At 38.1% G+C, this 17279-nt stretch overlaps 1 protein-coding gene across 3 annotated transcripts in view; it reads right to left on the reverse strand.

Moving 5' to 3' along the window:
- Positions 1-17279, reverse strand: part of TMEM56 (transmembrane protein 56) — a 34763-nt gene that overhangs the window by 8879 nt on the left and 8605 nt on the right. The window contains exons 1-6 of one of the 3 annotated variants that reach the window (XM_008630262.2): positions 17228-17278; positions 12407-12572; positions 7831-7920; positions 4925-4983; positions 2983-3077; positions 983-1056 (exon numbers count right to left, since the gene is read on the reverse strand). In XM_008630262.2, the coding sequence (XP_008628484.1) occupies positions 983-1056; positions 2983-3077; positions 4925-4983; positions 7831-7920; positions 12407-12561 (473 nt within the window). In that variant the 5' untranslated portion in view covers positions 12562-12572; positions 17228-17278. Of the gene's footprint in view, positions 1-982; positions 1057-2982; positions 3078-4924; positions 4984-7830; positions 7921-12406; positions 12573-14118; positions 14416-17227; position 17279 lie in introns of those variants that run through there. The other 2 variants (XM_017729860.1, XM_017729858.1) reach the window with 2 other exon arrangements.

Here is a 17279-nt window from a genome sequence, read left to right on the forward strand (position 1 = left end):
CAGGAATGCACTCCAAAAAGCATGGGTAAGAAAAAGGCATCTGATACACTGAAAGTTCTCATCCTACATTGCAAAAAATTGGAGGAAGAGGAGAAGACTGCAGCACTGCTCTGTACCAAAGCCCCTCACCTGAGGTGAAGCCTTTCTGGGCAAATTCCTATCCCCAGCTGCATCCCGGTGGCTACAGAGTAAAGAGAGAGGCCACCCTCCCCACAGCACCATGAAACTCCAATGACAGCTTTCCCCTTGCTGCAATGTGTGGCATTATCACCCTCCTTGTCTGATACAGCAGCAAATCAGGTAGAAACACTTGAACCAGCAGCCAGGGCAGGCTCTGACTCTGCAGGAAAAGCTTCTGCCCCTTTGTTCTCTAATCACAGGTATGAAGACTTACTATTTAAGATATATTTAAGTGCTCAAAATACAGAAGTATTTTTGAAAGCAAATAAAGAATATACATTCATATTATTCTAGACATTCATATGCATATATTAATATTGATCCACATGTGTGGGATATTGGAAAATAGACTTCCAAGTTATACAGGGCAATGCAATTCCATTCTAGGATCCTGATGACAATATTACCTTGCTTCTTTTCCTGGTCCACGATACCAAGAAAAAACATCCATACTGAAGATGGCTTCATTATAAAAATTATATTAGTATACAAAAGTTAGTAAACAATATTTTATTTGTGAACTTTTTTGTTTGGCATTTTCATAAAAATCTGGCATTTCATAAAAAACCTGGCCTAACCTAAAAAGGAGGTCAGGGATGAATACATTAGTTACACTGTTGCAGCTACAGCAGCAAAATGTTTTCATAGCAAAAAAGACTTTCATATAGTAATCCTTAGTTCAATATATATAAATTCCCTCTCAGCAGACATACAACAACTATAAAAAGACTTCCTAAGTGACAGAAATAATAATGCAGATTGAATTTTAAAAGAACTATGGAAAAACTCCCTGACCACTTACCGCTGATTGACAAAAGGAGTGGAGAACTCTGCAAGCAGACGGAAGTTTCCAAAGTAAGCCAGGAGACCTTTGCTCTGGTTAGCAAAACAAAACAGACATACAAGAATCAACAATGTAGATGTGAAATTGTCATCGAGTCTCTAAGTGTACACAGAATGATACATTATCTCAACTTCTTCAATCAAACTGAGTTTGCCAGCTGAGGCCACCTTTCTTGCACTTTCAAAAGAAGGTTTATCACAAAAGCTGCAATTGTCCTTCAGGTATTTCCAATCAGTAGCTTCTTACTTCAAATAAATCTTTATAAGACCTACAGTTAAACGGCCATGGAAAGCTAACTAGAGAAGACCTGCACAAGTAGTCATAGATTATTAATTATCATCATAGTATTACTGTCTAAAAGAATTATAAGTATTTTTGACTTTTCGATGTTTAAACAAGCCCAAAGAGAAACACTGTATCCTGAAGAAAAATCTCCCTGCATTGTTTTAGGACCATATTTCGCGAAAGCGAAGACGAATTCTCAGCTCTTATGTGACAGCAGGAAGGGCACGTGAAGCCCTTTCTTCCCTCCTGCAGAGGGCAGGGGCGGCCCTTTCCAGCAGCTCTGCCAGGTCCCTGCCGTGCCCGTGGGTCGGAAGCCGGGCACAGCTCCTCCCTGTGCCACATTCACACCACACCCCTCCAGCTGAGCCCTTTCCTCCAAGTGACACAGCACAGCCTTGGATCTGCCTTATCAGTTGGTTGTGCTGGAAACAGTATCCACTTACACAATGGCTGGGTAAACAGCAGTTTGCAGATGTAGAGATAAAAAGGTTGGGGGGTTTTAATTTCCATAGGTTTCCTGATCAACCTATGGAGTGTGTGTCATGATTCTTCCTTCCCCCATCAAGCAAGCAAATACCCACAACTTCAAGCTTCTCATGTCAGTTTGCACTACACCAAACAGAAAATCTGTGTGTTTAACCAAATTCTTTCCTATCCTCAAAAGTCAATTTGGAAATAACTTACTTAGGAGTAACTTTCTCTGAAGACAACAGACTGGGAGCAACACACTGACATCCATGGGCAGAGCTATATCCACATAGTAATAAACGCTTCAGAAGAAGTTCACACTAGCACTGTGCTTTCTGTTTCCTCCAGAAACAACTAATGAATTTTCTGTAACGGGGATTAGCCTTGGTAGTGGTATTTTCATTTATCTAATATTCAGCTCTAATTCACTTTCATCCATTATAATATTAATAGATGTAATTATCTTCAACCAGAAACAGAGTATTTACTTACTTGTCAGTGTACTTCAGCCCCTTTAAACTATTACATGGGAAATCTGACAGTAATCTGGCATCTCAACACTTTTAATATTATAAGCCTGGGATTCACACAGTAGGCAGGGAAAACATCATTACGGTTGGAAAAGACCTTCAAGATTGAGTCCAATAATTAACTGTGTTCACCACTAAAGCATATCCCCAAGTGCCACATCCACACCCCTTTCAAACTTCCAGGATGGTGATTCCACCACTTCCCTGGACACTTGCCTGACCACCCTTTCAGTGTAGAAATTCTCCTACTATCCAAACTAAACCTCCCTCGCACAACTGTGGCCATTTCCCCTCATCCTCTCACTTGTTACCTGGGAGACAGAAGCAGAACATAAGCACTTGAAACCATTTCCTTCTAACTTTCCAAATATTCAAGCTTGTGGTTTTATTTAAAACCCTTTTCTATAACCATATGAAAAGCTCTTCTGTCAAAGTCTCTTTACAGCAAAAACTGAGAAAAGTTTTTAAGTTCAATGAAGTTACACATTTTTGTTGGAGTGTAACATTGAAAAGGCATGCCCTTACCACAAATAACCGATAAAAACATTTAAAAATAATGATTCAAAGTATAAATATGCCTCTCATTAATTTTTTTTCAACATTAAGCAAATGAGGTCTATAAAAGCCATGTCTGTAATCTCATCTGCTTATGTTACAAGAAAATACAGCACTTACCAGTACAAAATAGTAAGCATACAGAGCTGCCAAGTGATGTATTACAAAAAATTTGTCACCAATTGCTTTCCAGTAGTAAATAATAAGCAACAGATCTACAAGAGAGCAGAAATAACTATAAAGAACAATTTATTATACAACCATTGACCTCAGAAGAGTTTTTCTAAGTTTTAGAGATATACCAAGATACGGCATCAGTAGAAACCCTCTGAATTAATGATCTCTGAAGAGAACATTTTTATCCTAAAGACTTTACTTCAGTCAAACCATTAAGCAGAAGTATTCTCCCAACAATTTCCACAAATGGTTACTTTCCACATCAATGGAACTACAGATGCAATAACCTTAGCCAAAGTATTTTGGAAGGAAAAGGTGGATCCTGAATCTCATAGTGACTTTTCACACTTATGACCCCAAAAATCTGGAACAAATGACAAAAAAAAAAAGGCAGGAGGGTCACCAGGGGGCATAGCAAGCATACAAATACGTGCAACAAATGCTACTATAGAGAACCTCTGAATCAAAAAGTAATTATACCAGTAAATAGGGAACCACTTACCAAAAATATTTTGCAAGAGGCATTTGGAGTAAGAATCATATTGGTTTTATTTAATCCAAATTTTCCAGTTACTTCAAAAATGACATGGCAGACCCAAGTTAGTGTTATAAAGAAAGCTTTAACATAAAACAAAGCAAGACAAACAACAACAACAAAAACTTTCTTCTCCCATGATGGTCTGAGAATTCAGAAGATTTTCTTTTCTGTACTGGAACAAGCAATTTCTGTCCCTACTTCCTGCAAATGAGTACTTTGGACTGGAATATTATTGACCAAGGTTCCAAATCGAAGACTTTACCCCTGTGCCTTGATCTCTTTTATATTCGCTATCCTCAGGCAGGGCTCTACATCATCTGACATAGCTGCTTCACTTCCTATTAATAATTAAACATCAACTATATAGGGAAGTGAGAGAGAATGAGTGGCCAGGTTGAGATGCCTGTTCAAAGGCATTCATTAATTCATAATGAAACTTTAATGTATAATTATTCAAAAATAGATACTGATTAATTTTAACATGGCAGATGAAGCTATGAAAAAAACCAGACACTTAAACTACTGCACAGTTTAACTGAGTATGCTGATCACCAGATTATCACTTCCACTGGGCTGAGAAATCTAGTGTGAGATAACCAAGTCCATGGCCCAGTCTCTAACCAGAGACTTCATCCTAACATGAGAAGTTTTCACTGAAAATAGTCCAAGTCACAAGTTTTTGCTTTGATAAGCCAGTATTATCCCCACACAACAAAAAAGAAAGCTCCAATCCATTTTTTGTAGCAAAATTCCCATGCCAGTGTTAGTTGACAGCAAAACTAAGAACATAAAACATATGGAGGAATAAATAACATACCAAGTAAATAATATTAAGTTACCATGTTTTATACATGAATAAATTTTGACTTAAATGAGACTAAAAGATGGGCAGGCAGGATCCTATGGTATCATTTGCCTCAGCTTGTATCGAGGGTTACTAAAATTCTTCTGCCAGCATTCTGAGGTCACAGGAAGAAACTCAATGATAGAAGAGTTAGGAGTTGTAGGCACTGTGAAGAGAGTGAAGGGCACTGCTCTAACACCTTCTCAATTGGCCAAGGGACAAAACTGAGCTGGAGCTGGTGGTTGCACATCAAACCATCACAAAGCCACACAGTGGCATTTCCTCAGTGCTTGAGGAGATAGTCCATCTTTCATATCCACTAGCAAGATCCTGTGATTTCACCACAACCCACAAATCCATTAGTGATTTGAAAAGCCACAGTAGAAATTGTATTGTATGCACATATCACATCTTCTCCATAGTGGCTCAGTATAAACATACAGGTATAGTGACTCAATAGAAATAAACAGGTTGTGCATGTTATATACATGTTGCATAATTACCAGAAATGAGGTAGCCTGTGGTAATAGCAATATTCAGCTTCACAATTGAAGGGTCACCCCTGCAAAGATACCAAAAATACATAGTTACAGCCTAATTTACAAAAGACATACACATCTCAAACACAATGCCCATCAGAACACATTATCCTTGGCTCATCAGTAAGGTATTATGCAATCTAGTTAAGAAGGGTTCTAATCATAAAAGTGGATTCTTTTCCCACCCAGATAAAAGATATCTACTAACCACCCTCATCACGATCAACCCCTGCCTTGGCATAGAGACTGCCCCAAGAGCCTTGCTAGAGACTTGAACTGACACCCAGCAAGCACTCTGAGCTGGCTTCTCAGGAAACTGAGGATAAAAGAGAACAGTGCAGTCAGTGCCTCTTAGCCCTTTAACTGACACTCTGTGTCTCCATTTTTGTCTTCTGCCAGTGTTAAAACTTTGGTAAGGATGATAAAAATATCTTGCTCAGCTGGTGCTTTTTATATTCATTTATAGGGATAAACAGAGTAGAAGGACACAGGAAAAGAATTATTTGCCAGTTCTTTGGAGCCAAAGAACCTTTGAGCAGAAATGCTTTTCAGAGTAGTTTCCACACCTTCTATCCCTTCCCTTTTGGTGCCAAACATTCAGCAGGCAAAGCTCTTGGTAGCACACACAACTTCAGTTTCTACAGAATGTTCAACAAACCCAAACTTGTGAATACAGCTCAGGAAAGGGAAGCATCCACATTACAGCAAGCAATGTTTGTTCTTCCCTCCACTGTCCTCTGCGCACTCCAACTTTGAGGAGTTTGGTAAGCAAGTCTTTTTTCCTTGGCATAAGGATTGGAACTTAATTTTTTAATTAAATTGTGCAACTAATCTAGCTATGTTTTGTGTAAATATGAATTGAGCTTCAAGTGACAGGTCAACAGATTCATAAAACGTGGACTGCTCAAGACAAGCTGTGAAAGTAAGCCTTGCTGTAAACCTTTCCAGAAAAAAGGAACCTAACTGTGCTTACAGCCAACTCCAATACAAAATCTGCCTCAGCCAGAACACAGTAAAATGCTATTACTTAACTATTTTTTCTTAATCCTGTTGGAATTGAGCGGTAGAAGAGATTTCCTGTATTATTACAATCTGATCACTAAATTTTAAGGCTTTCTTAGTGTCTAAAACTAACTGTTTCCCTCAGTGAGAGGATAGTTTACAGGAAAATAGGACTCACAAAACCAGAATTCTGCTGCTAGGTGAAGAAAAATCATTACCAGGAGAGTTTGGAGCTTACTCCATCTATTAAGACTGGCCACAGAGGCTCTTTTAACTACTGCTTGAAATAGGAACATTTTTCCATGGTTTCAAAACCTGATTTCATGAGCTACATAGGTTGTGGGCTGAGTGCTTCTTTAGGTTTAGACATAGAGCATAAACAGATGTGTTCTCATAACGTTAGCAGAAACTCTTTACATAGAGCCCTCATGTTAGAGCTCCCAGCTGCAGCAGCATCATAACTAAACTTTTAAGTGGTCCCAACACAGTTCAGCACATCACCACCAAGATTAAGCCTGTGCTCAAGAGCCTTCATATTCTCCAGAGAACATGCAAAGGACTGAGTATATGAAATTGGTTCCGTGATAATGGTAGACATGACTTAACTGGATGGGACAGGGAATGGTTCACTTTCCTTCTTTTTTTCCCCCAGAGAATGGTCACTTTGCAACAAACCTTCTCTAGGCTTTCTAAACCAACACTTCAACAGCATATATGGCTGCACTGTCCATCTGTCACACCCCTTCAAGAGGAGTCCATGTTAGAATCCCAAATTAACCTCAATAAATGGAAAACTCAGAATTTAGTCTAAAATCTTCCAGATTTCTTGATCGATCTCCTTGAATAGAAAGTGCAGTGGAATTAATGGGCCCTGATGTTTGCAGGCCAGTTTTGATGCAAGCAAGAGTGTGGAATGACAAACAGGGAGTGACTTGAATAAGCAAATGGGAAGAGCTCTCTGGTGATTGCTAAGGAGGTATGTGTGGCAAACATGCACAAGCAGATAGAACAAATGAAAGCCCACATGACTGACTTTTTTCCAACTTCTTTGCAGATAGAGTCATATAAAATGCTAATCAAACACCAAACTTGAAAAACTGTAATGACTGTGAACAGTAATAGGAAAGAGCTTGTTCTCCTATGAAGCTACAACTTAATCCACTTATTTACATCTTCTCCCTCTCCTTATCTGATCTCTACCACCTCCACATTTTCTACCGTGTGATCCTCACCACCACAAAAACAATTTCTACACCATCTATGTTAGCTAGTCTCTAATACATACAGAAAAAAAGGAAAAGTTTTATGAGAAGTCCTAGACCATCAAAAAATGTATACATACACAACACTGATGCTTCTCTGGAGCTTACTGTCCAGCTTACTGCTCCAGTCTTTGTTATGGTCTACTGTATCTATTTTCAGGCATTACCTGACAGTAACACCACATTTTTTCTGCACTGAGCCCAAACCCTTTGCAGGGTTCAATGGAGAACTTTCACACAGATAGGCACTATCCAGATCTGCTACAGCTTTTCAATTTCACTTTTAAATGATTACTGTAAATAGCAGAGTTTCAGTCATACTGACTTAGTTACAGTTTACTCTTTAGCAATTTTATATGCTATTTCAAATCAATTGCTTGTATTTTATCTATTCCACTTCACAGAGACACACTGAAGACATTAATACTCACAAAATAATTATCAAATTTTCACATAGTACAGACATAAAAATGAACACATCACAACTGCATATTTTAATGGAAAATGAAACAATCATTCAGTACTTGATACATTGCAGGATTTTTTTTTCTTCTCAATTATGTTATTTTTACTGTGTAAACACAACATATATGTAACATGCCTTACCAGATACGGTCAGCATTAACAGCATCATCGTACAATAAAATATATAGGCAAAACCCTCCAACCACCAAGGCGTGGAATGTGGACACTGTCCTGAAAAAGAGATCACAGTCACAAGGAGGTACTGCCATTCACAACTCACCCTGCTTAAGGCAGGATGTTTCCAAAGGCATTCTCAACTGTACCCAGATACTTCTGTGGAAGACAATCTTCTGTTCTCTATGCTACATCTGATCACTTACACAATGACAGGTGAGAAAAAACAGTCAAAAAGAAGGACTCTTAAAATGGGGTGGGACTCGTGATATTAGATACAAAATAGAGTCTATTATATCTTAATATAAAATATTAAGATATAATAAACTGAGATCCAAATTTTCCTCTAATTATTCCATATATTAATGAATCCTTAAATACAGTATGACATCTAGTTCTCTAACAAATGTTTTCTGTATTGTCCTATTTGCTGCAAAATTTGTATGCTTTTCATACTCAGATTAGCCCAAGAGTCCTGCAACAGCAGGTTTCTCCTTTCAGGCACCAAATTAAAAGACCCATAATAAATCTAGTTTGGGTTTGGAAAGTGGCATTAAATGAAAAACCCTAAATTTCAGATAGAATTTCTAGTGCATTTGAAGTAGATTCTGGTTTTCAAAGAGAAAACTTGTATAACAAAAGGTTGTAGCTGAGTACCTGAGGTATAAGAGCTACAGGTTTGTATCAATTAGTAGCTCACAGCTTTGTATCAGACAAGAGAAGTACAAAATCAAACTCACAGTAATCAAGGTTGCCTTGTCCCTACCTGGGTATTGGACACTTTTTTCCCCTGAAGACAACAGTCTCCAGTATACAGGCTGCATGCACAGTGTAGATAGACTCTGCATGTTAACAAGCATTTACTTATAGAGAAATATCTATTTACAGAAGCCCCAGCAGGGTTTCTGCCAGCACACAGGCCAGGGCCACTCCTGCCCTATTGAGTCCACATGTATTCTTGGAAGGTAGAACAATGCAACAGGCATGAGTCCAAAATGTGTAACCTTCCTCCTCTAGCCATGGATTTAACACTGCTATAAGCTGCATCTAATACTGTGTAACTACTGTCTGCTTTCCCACTTTCCAAGTGTAACTAGAAAGAAAAAAAATGATGTGAAAAAATATCCATACTGAATCACAGATACTGTTTGAAAGATGAGAACTAAGTTCAATGCTGTGTGATTGGAAACACTTCACACCATATTCACAGCACCAACAATATACACACAAATGTACAGACGCTGTATTCTTGTCTTTGTACATATTGAATACATGTATTTGGAAGTCATTAATAATTTAAATGTCCTTAAGACACTCTCAGGAGTCTAAGCTCTACCATGCAAGATTTGAAGAAAACATCTTACTTCCTACAGAAGACTTTGCAAAGAAAGAGAAAGTTATAATCCCTACTCCATTTATATTGTTATCTATTGGCAATATGGAAGATTCTGTAACTTTTCATAAAGGAGACTGTATTTACAATTTTTTTCAAGAGTGTCCCTGTGCTATTTTCAGCAGCATTTTCAACAGTGTTCTAGAAAATGAATGATTAGTATAATATGAGTAGTCAAAAGCTGGGTGAGAAAAATTAATAACCATTATAGCACAGGCTGCCCTCCTGCTCTCTCTTCTTTTAACAAAGACAGAAAATTTAATTATCAGAATTTTAATGATAATTAATAGTTTAATTAAAAGGTCTACTTTCGCAACACAGGATTTAAAAGGATAGGAACTTTTCTTTCTTCTTGAAAACAAAGTAGAGCATGCAATACTAGTGTCTGAGAAATACCTGGAATTTTTGAACTTGAGGAGAAGATAATGCTGCAAGAAGGAAAATTTGTCCTAAAATATAGCTCATTAGTTTACAGTTGCAATTTGTCTCTGAAGAGGCTGTTTATCTGAACCTTAGTGTTTAGAATACAAGCTATACACAAGTAGAGCACTTGAAGGGGGTGAAATAAAAATAAAAAAAAAAAAGAAAAGAAAAAGCAACAGATTTCCTCCTTAACTCTGGACTTTGAAGCTTCTCCGTAGAAGACAAGGCAGAAGGGAAATAGTACAACAGTCCATTTAATATGGAATCTAGGTCAAGCTATCAAGCTCTGTACATTTCCTTGAAATTTTTGTCAAAGTTTACATCCTTTAACCCCTCATTATCTGCAAACAAAAAAAGTTGCACTGCTAAGCTGCAGATTTGCTCCTTTATTATTGAGTATACATATTTTTTTAAAAACTAATTAATAGCAGCACAAGCATGTATTATAGGAGAGATGACAGGAATATATGCACAACAACTTGAAGAGTTGGGACAAAATATAGCTTTTAACTCACTTTGAATGTCTGCATACTTTAGATGCCAGAAGCAATTACTTTATTGGTTCATAATTCTTGGAAGGTCAGAATGAACAAACTGACAGCATGGAAAATACAGTCAAGAGCTGCAGCTCAAATGCTTGATTACAAAGCCCTCCAAACTGTAACAATGTATTTTCAATGCTACAGCTCATTTCAGGCAGATGCCCTCTTCCAGACCCAGCTGAGCTGATAAAAATGCATAACCATCCTCTGTGCCAGTTTCCTTAGCACTGCCAACAGAATCATTTGTGTGTGCACTCCCTGCACCAGTTCAATATAGGACAAAATAGCAACCATCTACTTTTAAATAATTTAAATTAAACCAAAGGATTTTACTGGGACATAGTAACTGTCTCCACCTGCAGAGGTCTGCAGAATAAATACATACTCGTCTACATTCTCTGAACTTGCAAGGTACTCCTTGAGGTATCTCTTCATTTTGGTGAAATACTGGAGTGACAGGGCAGTTTGACAGAGCACTGTGTTTGGTTAGCAGAGCTGAAGTAACACAAGCACAGCTAGCCTTTCTTTCCCTTCATGCCCTCCTCAGTTATAACATCCACAAGATGTTGATGAACCATGCTTTGTGTTTCATGCCTTCTAACTCCAGAACTGGATGAAGCCTGGGATCACGACCCATCTGTGTCCTAACATCCACATCCTGCTATTAACCCCAAGGAAAAAAAATGTGCAAAGAGGTAAAAAAAGGACATAGTCTGGGGTACTGTATCAAGTTGAGCAGTTAAACACCTTACTAGAAAGTAGCCCAGAGATTATGGAGCAGCTTATTTCCAGCACACTTGTGATGTGTAAAACAATTCATGTTATTATGCAAAGCACTACACCAGCATAGCGCTACCAGGCATGGGGTAAGTTCTCATAAAGCCTATTACGCAATTCAAGGGCCATTTGATGTGGCTTACAGACAATAGTTCAGCTTCAAATGGAAACAGTTTAGTTTACTTTCCCTGTCTGCCTCTATTGTTAATTGTAACAGAGAGATAAACCTAAGCTGCAGTGATACTGTGAACTGGCATCCTACACAGTTGTTCTGGCAGATAGGTAATTATTCAAAGATGGAACTGAAATCAAAATGGTGCCTTTAAGAACACTGCAAGTGGACATTTGCCAAATGGAAGGGCAAGGCTATTTGAGTTGTTAATGCTGCCTAGAACAATGGAAACCACTTTAGAAGTATCCACCAGATACTAAACAGCACTGAGGAAGAATCGCTTTAAATTAGGGGAACACCTGAAAAAATATTTTAAGGCTGTAATAGGCTACTCAAAGTCATACTGTACCAATTAATTCCAACTGGAGAACCTTGTGTACTATACAGACCCTTTCAGAGTAGTATGTTGCAAATAAAACCTCATTCATCATCCCATTTTCAATTACTATCTTAGGCTTCCTTTACGGCTTAAAAGATTCACTGGGTCAAACAAGTTTCTAAAAGTCCTGTATCTGAAGAGACAAGTGTAATGCAGGTAGATCCATCCCACTGATGGAAGTGCAGAAACACAAAGGGAGTGAGGAATGTTTTTGGACTGAGTTTCCACAACTCCTTCCTGCACGTGCACCCTGTGTCTGCTACAGCTTCCCCCTCCTCTTCCTCTTGCAGTCTCGTTCCCCAACACCACACACATGTACCTGACTCTCTTCAATACTGCACCCAAAGCTTCATTAAATTCCTTGGAAAACATTAACTTATATAAAGCAGTTTATAGTGTAGTAACACCAAGAGAACAGAGAGCAAATTGTTTTGCTCCCAAAAGCATGACCAGAGATACACTGGGATTTAGAATAAATTGCAATAATTTTGATTTTCATATATGTTTGAAAAGGAATTTTATATGAATTTTATATCTCTTTTTACTAGAAGCATCACAGAGCATCCCTTCACCTTATTACCTCTCACCAGTCACTGTTTTCTTTTTTTACTCACCTTCACTTGGGCATCACTGTCTAAAAAAGCATTTAATGTACAAGTGTTTGTAATGCTGTGTTTCCATGAAAGGGCCTCAACCTTTCACATGCATAATTTGTTCAGTGCCTGGAGCCAGCCATCCGATCTTAACAGACATTTAACTAATAGGGCTTTCTTCAGTCTTACACATACACACACAGATGGTTCAGGTGTCCATGATTTCAGGTAGGTCAGTAGCTGCTGTTGTTTTGAACATCCTACCTTGAATTCCATTCGATCTTCCTTTTTTGGCTGAGATTGTTAAAACCAGGTGTTATTCGTGTTGACACCCAAGAACTTAAAACATGGAACAGGAGCTGAAATACAGTAAAACTGGCCACAGCAATGCCAATAGTCAGGTTGCTGAAGTAAGCCATTGTTCTTCAGCCTGTGAAGAGAAGCAGAAGGTAATTTCACTCTGTTCTCCATTTAACTATTTTAAGCAGACACAGAAAGTGTTTTTGACACCAAACTTGTCAACAGAAATATTATTCACTAAAAGTTTCTACCTGTTCAATATTTCTACTTAAGTATTAACAGTATAAAGTAGGCCCAAACATTTAAAATAAAAGTTGCATTTTGGTTTTGTTTTTAACATCTGCGTATTATACATTTTTGTGGCCTAAAATTGCATATGTTTTATCTACACAGAAAGGGCAGTGGAGACCACTGACCAGCGCAACCACCAGCTCTGAAGCCTTCACTCCTGTCCCAAGAAGCTCTAAAGTTAAAACTTGTTTCATTATTGCCAGATTGACTGCTGCCAACACAATTTTAAAGTGCAACAATGAAATCTGCTAAGCATAGAAGAGAGGTTTTTGGGTCAGCTCAGAGAAGCAATATCCTCACTGCAGCTCTGTTTGTACACTTCCAGAGGCAGTAGTTCCCAATTCACACTGTGTTCACAGTTGAGAGCTTGTCCTTGTGATAGTCTGCAGGCTCTCACATTTGAGCTTTTTTCCTTCACAAAATTCCAAACTTCGCACAATTTCACACACACTGAAAGGCTTCCTATCATCACAGCTGATTGGCTTTTCAGTTGCTGGTTGTTCAGCTATTTCATGAGGAGGTCTAAATACCAAAACAATTCCAAACATAAGTGTCAGTCTCTAAATGCTTCAGCCATTTCTTCTGAGTCACCAGTATTTGCAACACTGAATGATATTTTCCCAGAAGCCACAAACTTCTGACATACATCTCCAATTTGACAGTGAAGTGGTTTATACTCCAAGACTGGCAAAAGTAACAAACTCAAAAAAATGTCAATTTATATTACATTGAACAGAAAAGGGGGAAAAAGGCCAAATGGCTTCATTTCAAATATTTAAATAATTATTTTAATATCTGTAAAAACCTGCCGTCGCTTATTTTAGTTTTATTTAAGAAAATATCTAAAAATAAAATGAAGATTTATAGCATAGCATAATTTGATGTTACTACAGAAACCTAATGGTCAACAAAAGTGATCCAATTATATAATACATTTATGTCCACCTTTATTTCACATGCATTACAGATTGACTGAACATGCCTTAGATTTTCGCAACTCTATCTGCATTGCCGATGGTAAGAAACTTGAACTTCAGGAGAAAAAAATTGAAAAAAAGTCCACCATAATAACAAAATAACAACTTTTTAAAAAATTAAGTACACTGTTCTCACTTTGGGGTGTAAATGGTGAGTATATTGAAATACATATATCAGAAAAAATATACTTTCATCTTCAAAGATTTAGAAACAGAAGGTTCAATGGTCTCAAATTTCTCCCCCTCAACCTCTTTCTTTTCTATTTATTCTCCCCAGAACTGAAGTTAATAAAACTTCCTCTGACTAGTACCCACAGAGCTACATGTATAAAAACAGAATGCAGGACAAGTAAGAGCAGAATTTACTGAGTGAAACCTGCCTCTATCATCCGGATTTCAAGTGCTTACTTCAGACCAGCTTTAATTCTGTCCTAGGGACTCCACAGCTCTTGGAACATATTTGATGTGCTCCTAGGGCCTATCTTCCTGCCCAGTTGAACCCAAAAGGAATCCAGCTTGCATGCTCTGGGACAGCTACGCAACACAAATCAAAGGGGGTGACCAGATGATACAGTTTGTAAGTGCATTTTTAATCCAAACTAAAATCTTCATGTACACAAGCTGCAGTGCATTGTATCACAATTGATTCCAGTTGTTTTCTGATGACCTGTTCTAATGCAGCAGCATATAAATCCTGCATACTTTTTAATGTTACTCTATCAACACCTCCAATTTCAATTACTATCCTGAATATTCACTATTCTTGATTCTCCACATATTTCTCCCTTTGCCTCCACTGACCAAGAAGATACAAAATACAAACCAAACTTTATACCTTTTTCACGTAGTTTAAAGTACCAGAGACAATGGGTGTTCGGCTAAATTTTCTAAAAGCTTACCATTTAAAGAATAAAACAATCAATTTAGTATCTACCAATTTAAAGCCGCTGAGAAGCACTGCACAGTGTCCAATTCCAGATTCTACCCCCAGGGACAAAACTTTGTTATTACATTATCTCATTTGTAGCAACCAAGTCTTCTCTTGGACCATGTAAGGAAAAAAAATTCAGTTGGTTTAATTAATGAAGGAAGCTGAAATCCAGGTTAAGTACAATTCTCTTCAGAAAAATGGCAAAACCACTGAGCATCAATCACACCTACTTCATCCTTTTGATAAAATACAGCAATTCTCATGATGCTACATTTTATTCATCTGCAGTGACTGTACTAATACCTCTGAGTTTCAAAGACATTGACATAATCTCTTGGACAAGAGAAAACCATGCTTTGCTTTGTTTCCTTAGTACCAGAAGATTTTATTAGATAAGTAATGCTTCAGCATTTGACAGGTGTTCATTTTAGTACAGATTATGGAATTAAACAAACCTTCCAACCATCCCTTGAAAGAAATGCATTAGAAGACTAATCTTTCTCCTAAGGAGCCTGTGGAGGGAACTAATTTTTAAAAAAGGTACTTGCATGGAAAGCGTATGATCTGACTTTCAGCAAATGCAGAACCATGAGGTCCACAAAGGAGAAACCAATGATAGTTTTAGAGATGAAGAAAGGCAGAGAAGAAATTAATCATTAAGCCTCTGTGGTTGGTGTCACAGACACTCAAGTTTTTGCAAGTCTGATTTCATATATGCTTATCAAGATGCTGTTTAAGTATATTAACTACCAAGTGCAGAATAATTTCATGTTTTACTTCAGCAATTAAGAGCGTCATATTTTAATTCAATTCAAGGACCAGCTGTAAATATAGCATTTCACATGTGACGGAAAAACAGTTCAGCTATAAACACTTTATCATATCTGTAGGTTATTTTCTCATATCTCTAGGTTGTTTTCAACTGTATCCTGTTTAACATGAAAATTAGCTGTTGTTTACCAGATATTCTTTCCATTTACAAGAAAAATTATGTGCGTTGCTGAACCTAAATGGTTTGTTGCATTGTGCTTGTTGACTTAAAACAAGCACAATAAGCTTCTGATTACAAATTTCTTTGACAGAGGCCAAAGTCAGTAAGCCAGGCAGCTTCAAATACACTGTGGGGTTTTTTTCCAAGTATCTTCTTGTAGCTGTACAGCAAAGTCTGATCAAGATACAGAACTTCGTGGATTATGCATGAGCAGACACTTTATCACCCAAACTGCATAGTCATTGATTACTGTTCTGTCAGCTGATACAGGGTTTGAGTTAATGGGAGGCTGGGTGGGGAGGAGGTTTAGTGTAACTACTTTGTAATTCAGAAAAAACAGTACTGTGTACAGGTTGGTTCTTCACCATTAGTATTTCCCTTGCTTACTCAAAATTACTGTCTTAACCATTAAGTTAACTACATATGATCAGAACTTCACTCTTACAGCTTTTCAATGTAGTCTTTAGGTAAATAAATATTACCAAATATTTGAAACTAACATTTTTCAGCAAGGTATTGCTTACATGCCTAGTGTAATTTCAAACTACTCTATTGACCCAGTAACTCTGGAAAGGTTAATAACAAAGGGTTTTTCATCATACTCCACAAGAGCTAAAAATACGTTGGTTTTCATTTGCTATTAACAAATATGCAGTGGTTTTCCTGCAGTTCTGTTTCTACTTGAAATTTAGAAGAAAAAACTCAACAATATTAAGATGCAACATCCATTCATCCCAATATGAAAACACTATGAACTCCTGATAGAAACAAGTTGGCACTTAATGAAAGAGTATAAAGGAGCAGAAGATTTATCAAGTGTTGTACCATCAAAAGCATTTAGCATTTATGTTCTCCTCATCTTACTGTTTCCACATCAATTTTTCACATCACAAAAGTAAGAAATGCAGCAGTATAGCCACAAGACATGGTAAGAAGGTGCAGTGGAAGGTTTAAGGCCCACAGCCCTTACTTTGCTCGAGACCAGATTTCAAGATGAGTTGGATCAATTTCCAAACAAGATTACACCGTAAAGCTGATAGTGATACCAGGACATCGCATGAAGTACTGTGCTCTCCTGATCCGCTTAAAACTGAAAGCCAAATCCAATAGCTGTAAAACTTGTCACACCTATGTGCAGAGAGCAACACTGGACTACTGACTGTTTGCACATTTGATAATAAGCCCAGTAATAAAACATCTGCAGTGCTGGAGCTTTGCTGTGCACTTGGTTCTGAATGGTAGTTCCTATTATTGATATCTTACTTACCTCAGTAAGCAGCGTTAAGGAGAACCGCAACAAAATTCAAGCTACTCACACTTAAGCCATTCCCTTTTCTATTTAATGCTATTCACACCCTAAACTCCACTCAGCTTTCTGCTCTTAGAACACCAAAGAAACCAGCAGATAAGGTACGCTTTTCATAAAGACAGGGTAGCCAACGTGAGGTGCCCGCTGATACCATTTACCGAATTTCCTCAAACCCCGCAAGCAGTCTGGAGTCGCAAAGCCCCCGAGAGGGAACCCGCAAGACTTGGTGGGCGCGGAGGGCCCCCAGGCTGACCCCGAGGGGCGCTGCCCCCGAGCCGGGCATTACCTCGCCGTCCCGGTCACCCGCGGGGCCCGCCGGTTGCGCCCACCCGACGGGG

This window comes from Corvus brachyrhynchos, unplaced genomic scaffold (genome assembly GCF_000691975.1).
Source record: "Corvus brachyrhynchos isolate BGI_N302 unplaced genomic scaffold, ASM69197v1 scaffold101, whole genome shotgun sequence".
NCBI classification, from domain to species: domain Eukaryota; kingdom Metazoa; phylum Chordata; class Aves; order Passeriformes; family Corvidae; genus Corvus; species Corvus brachyrhynchos.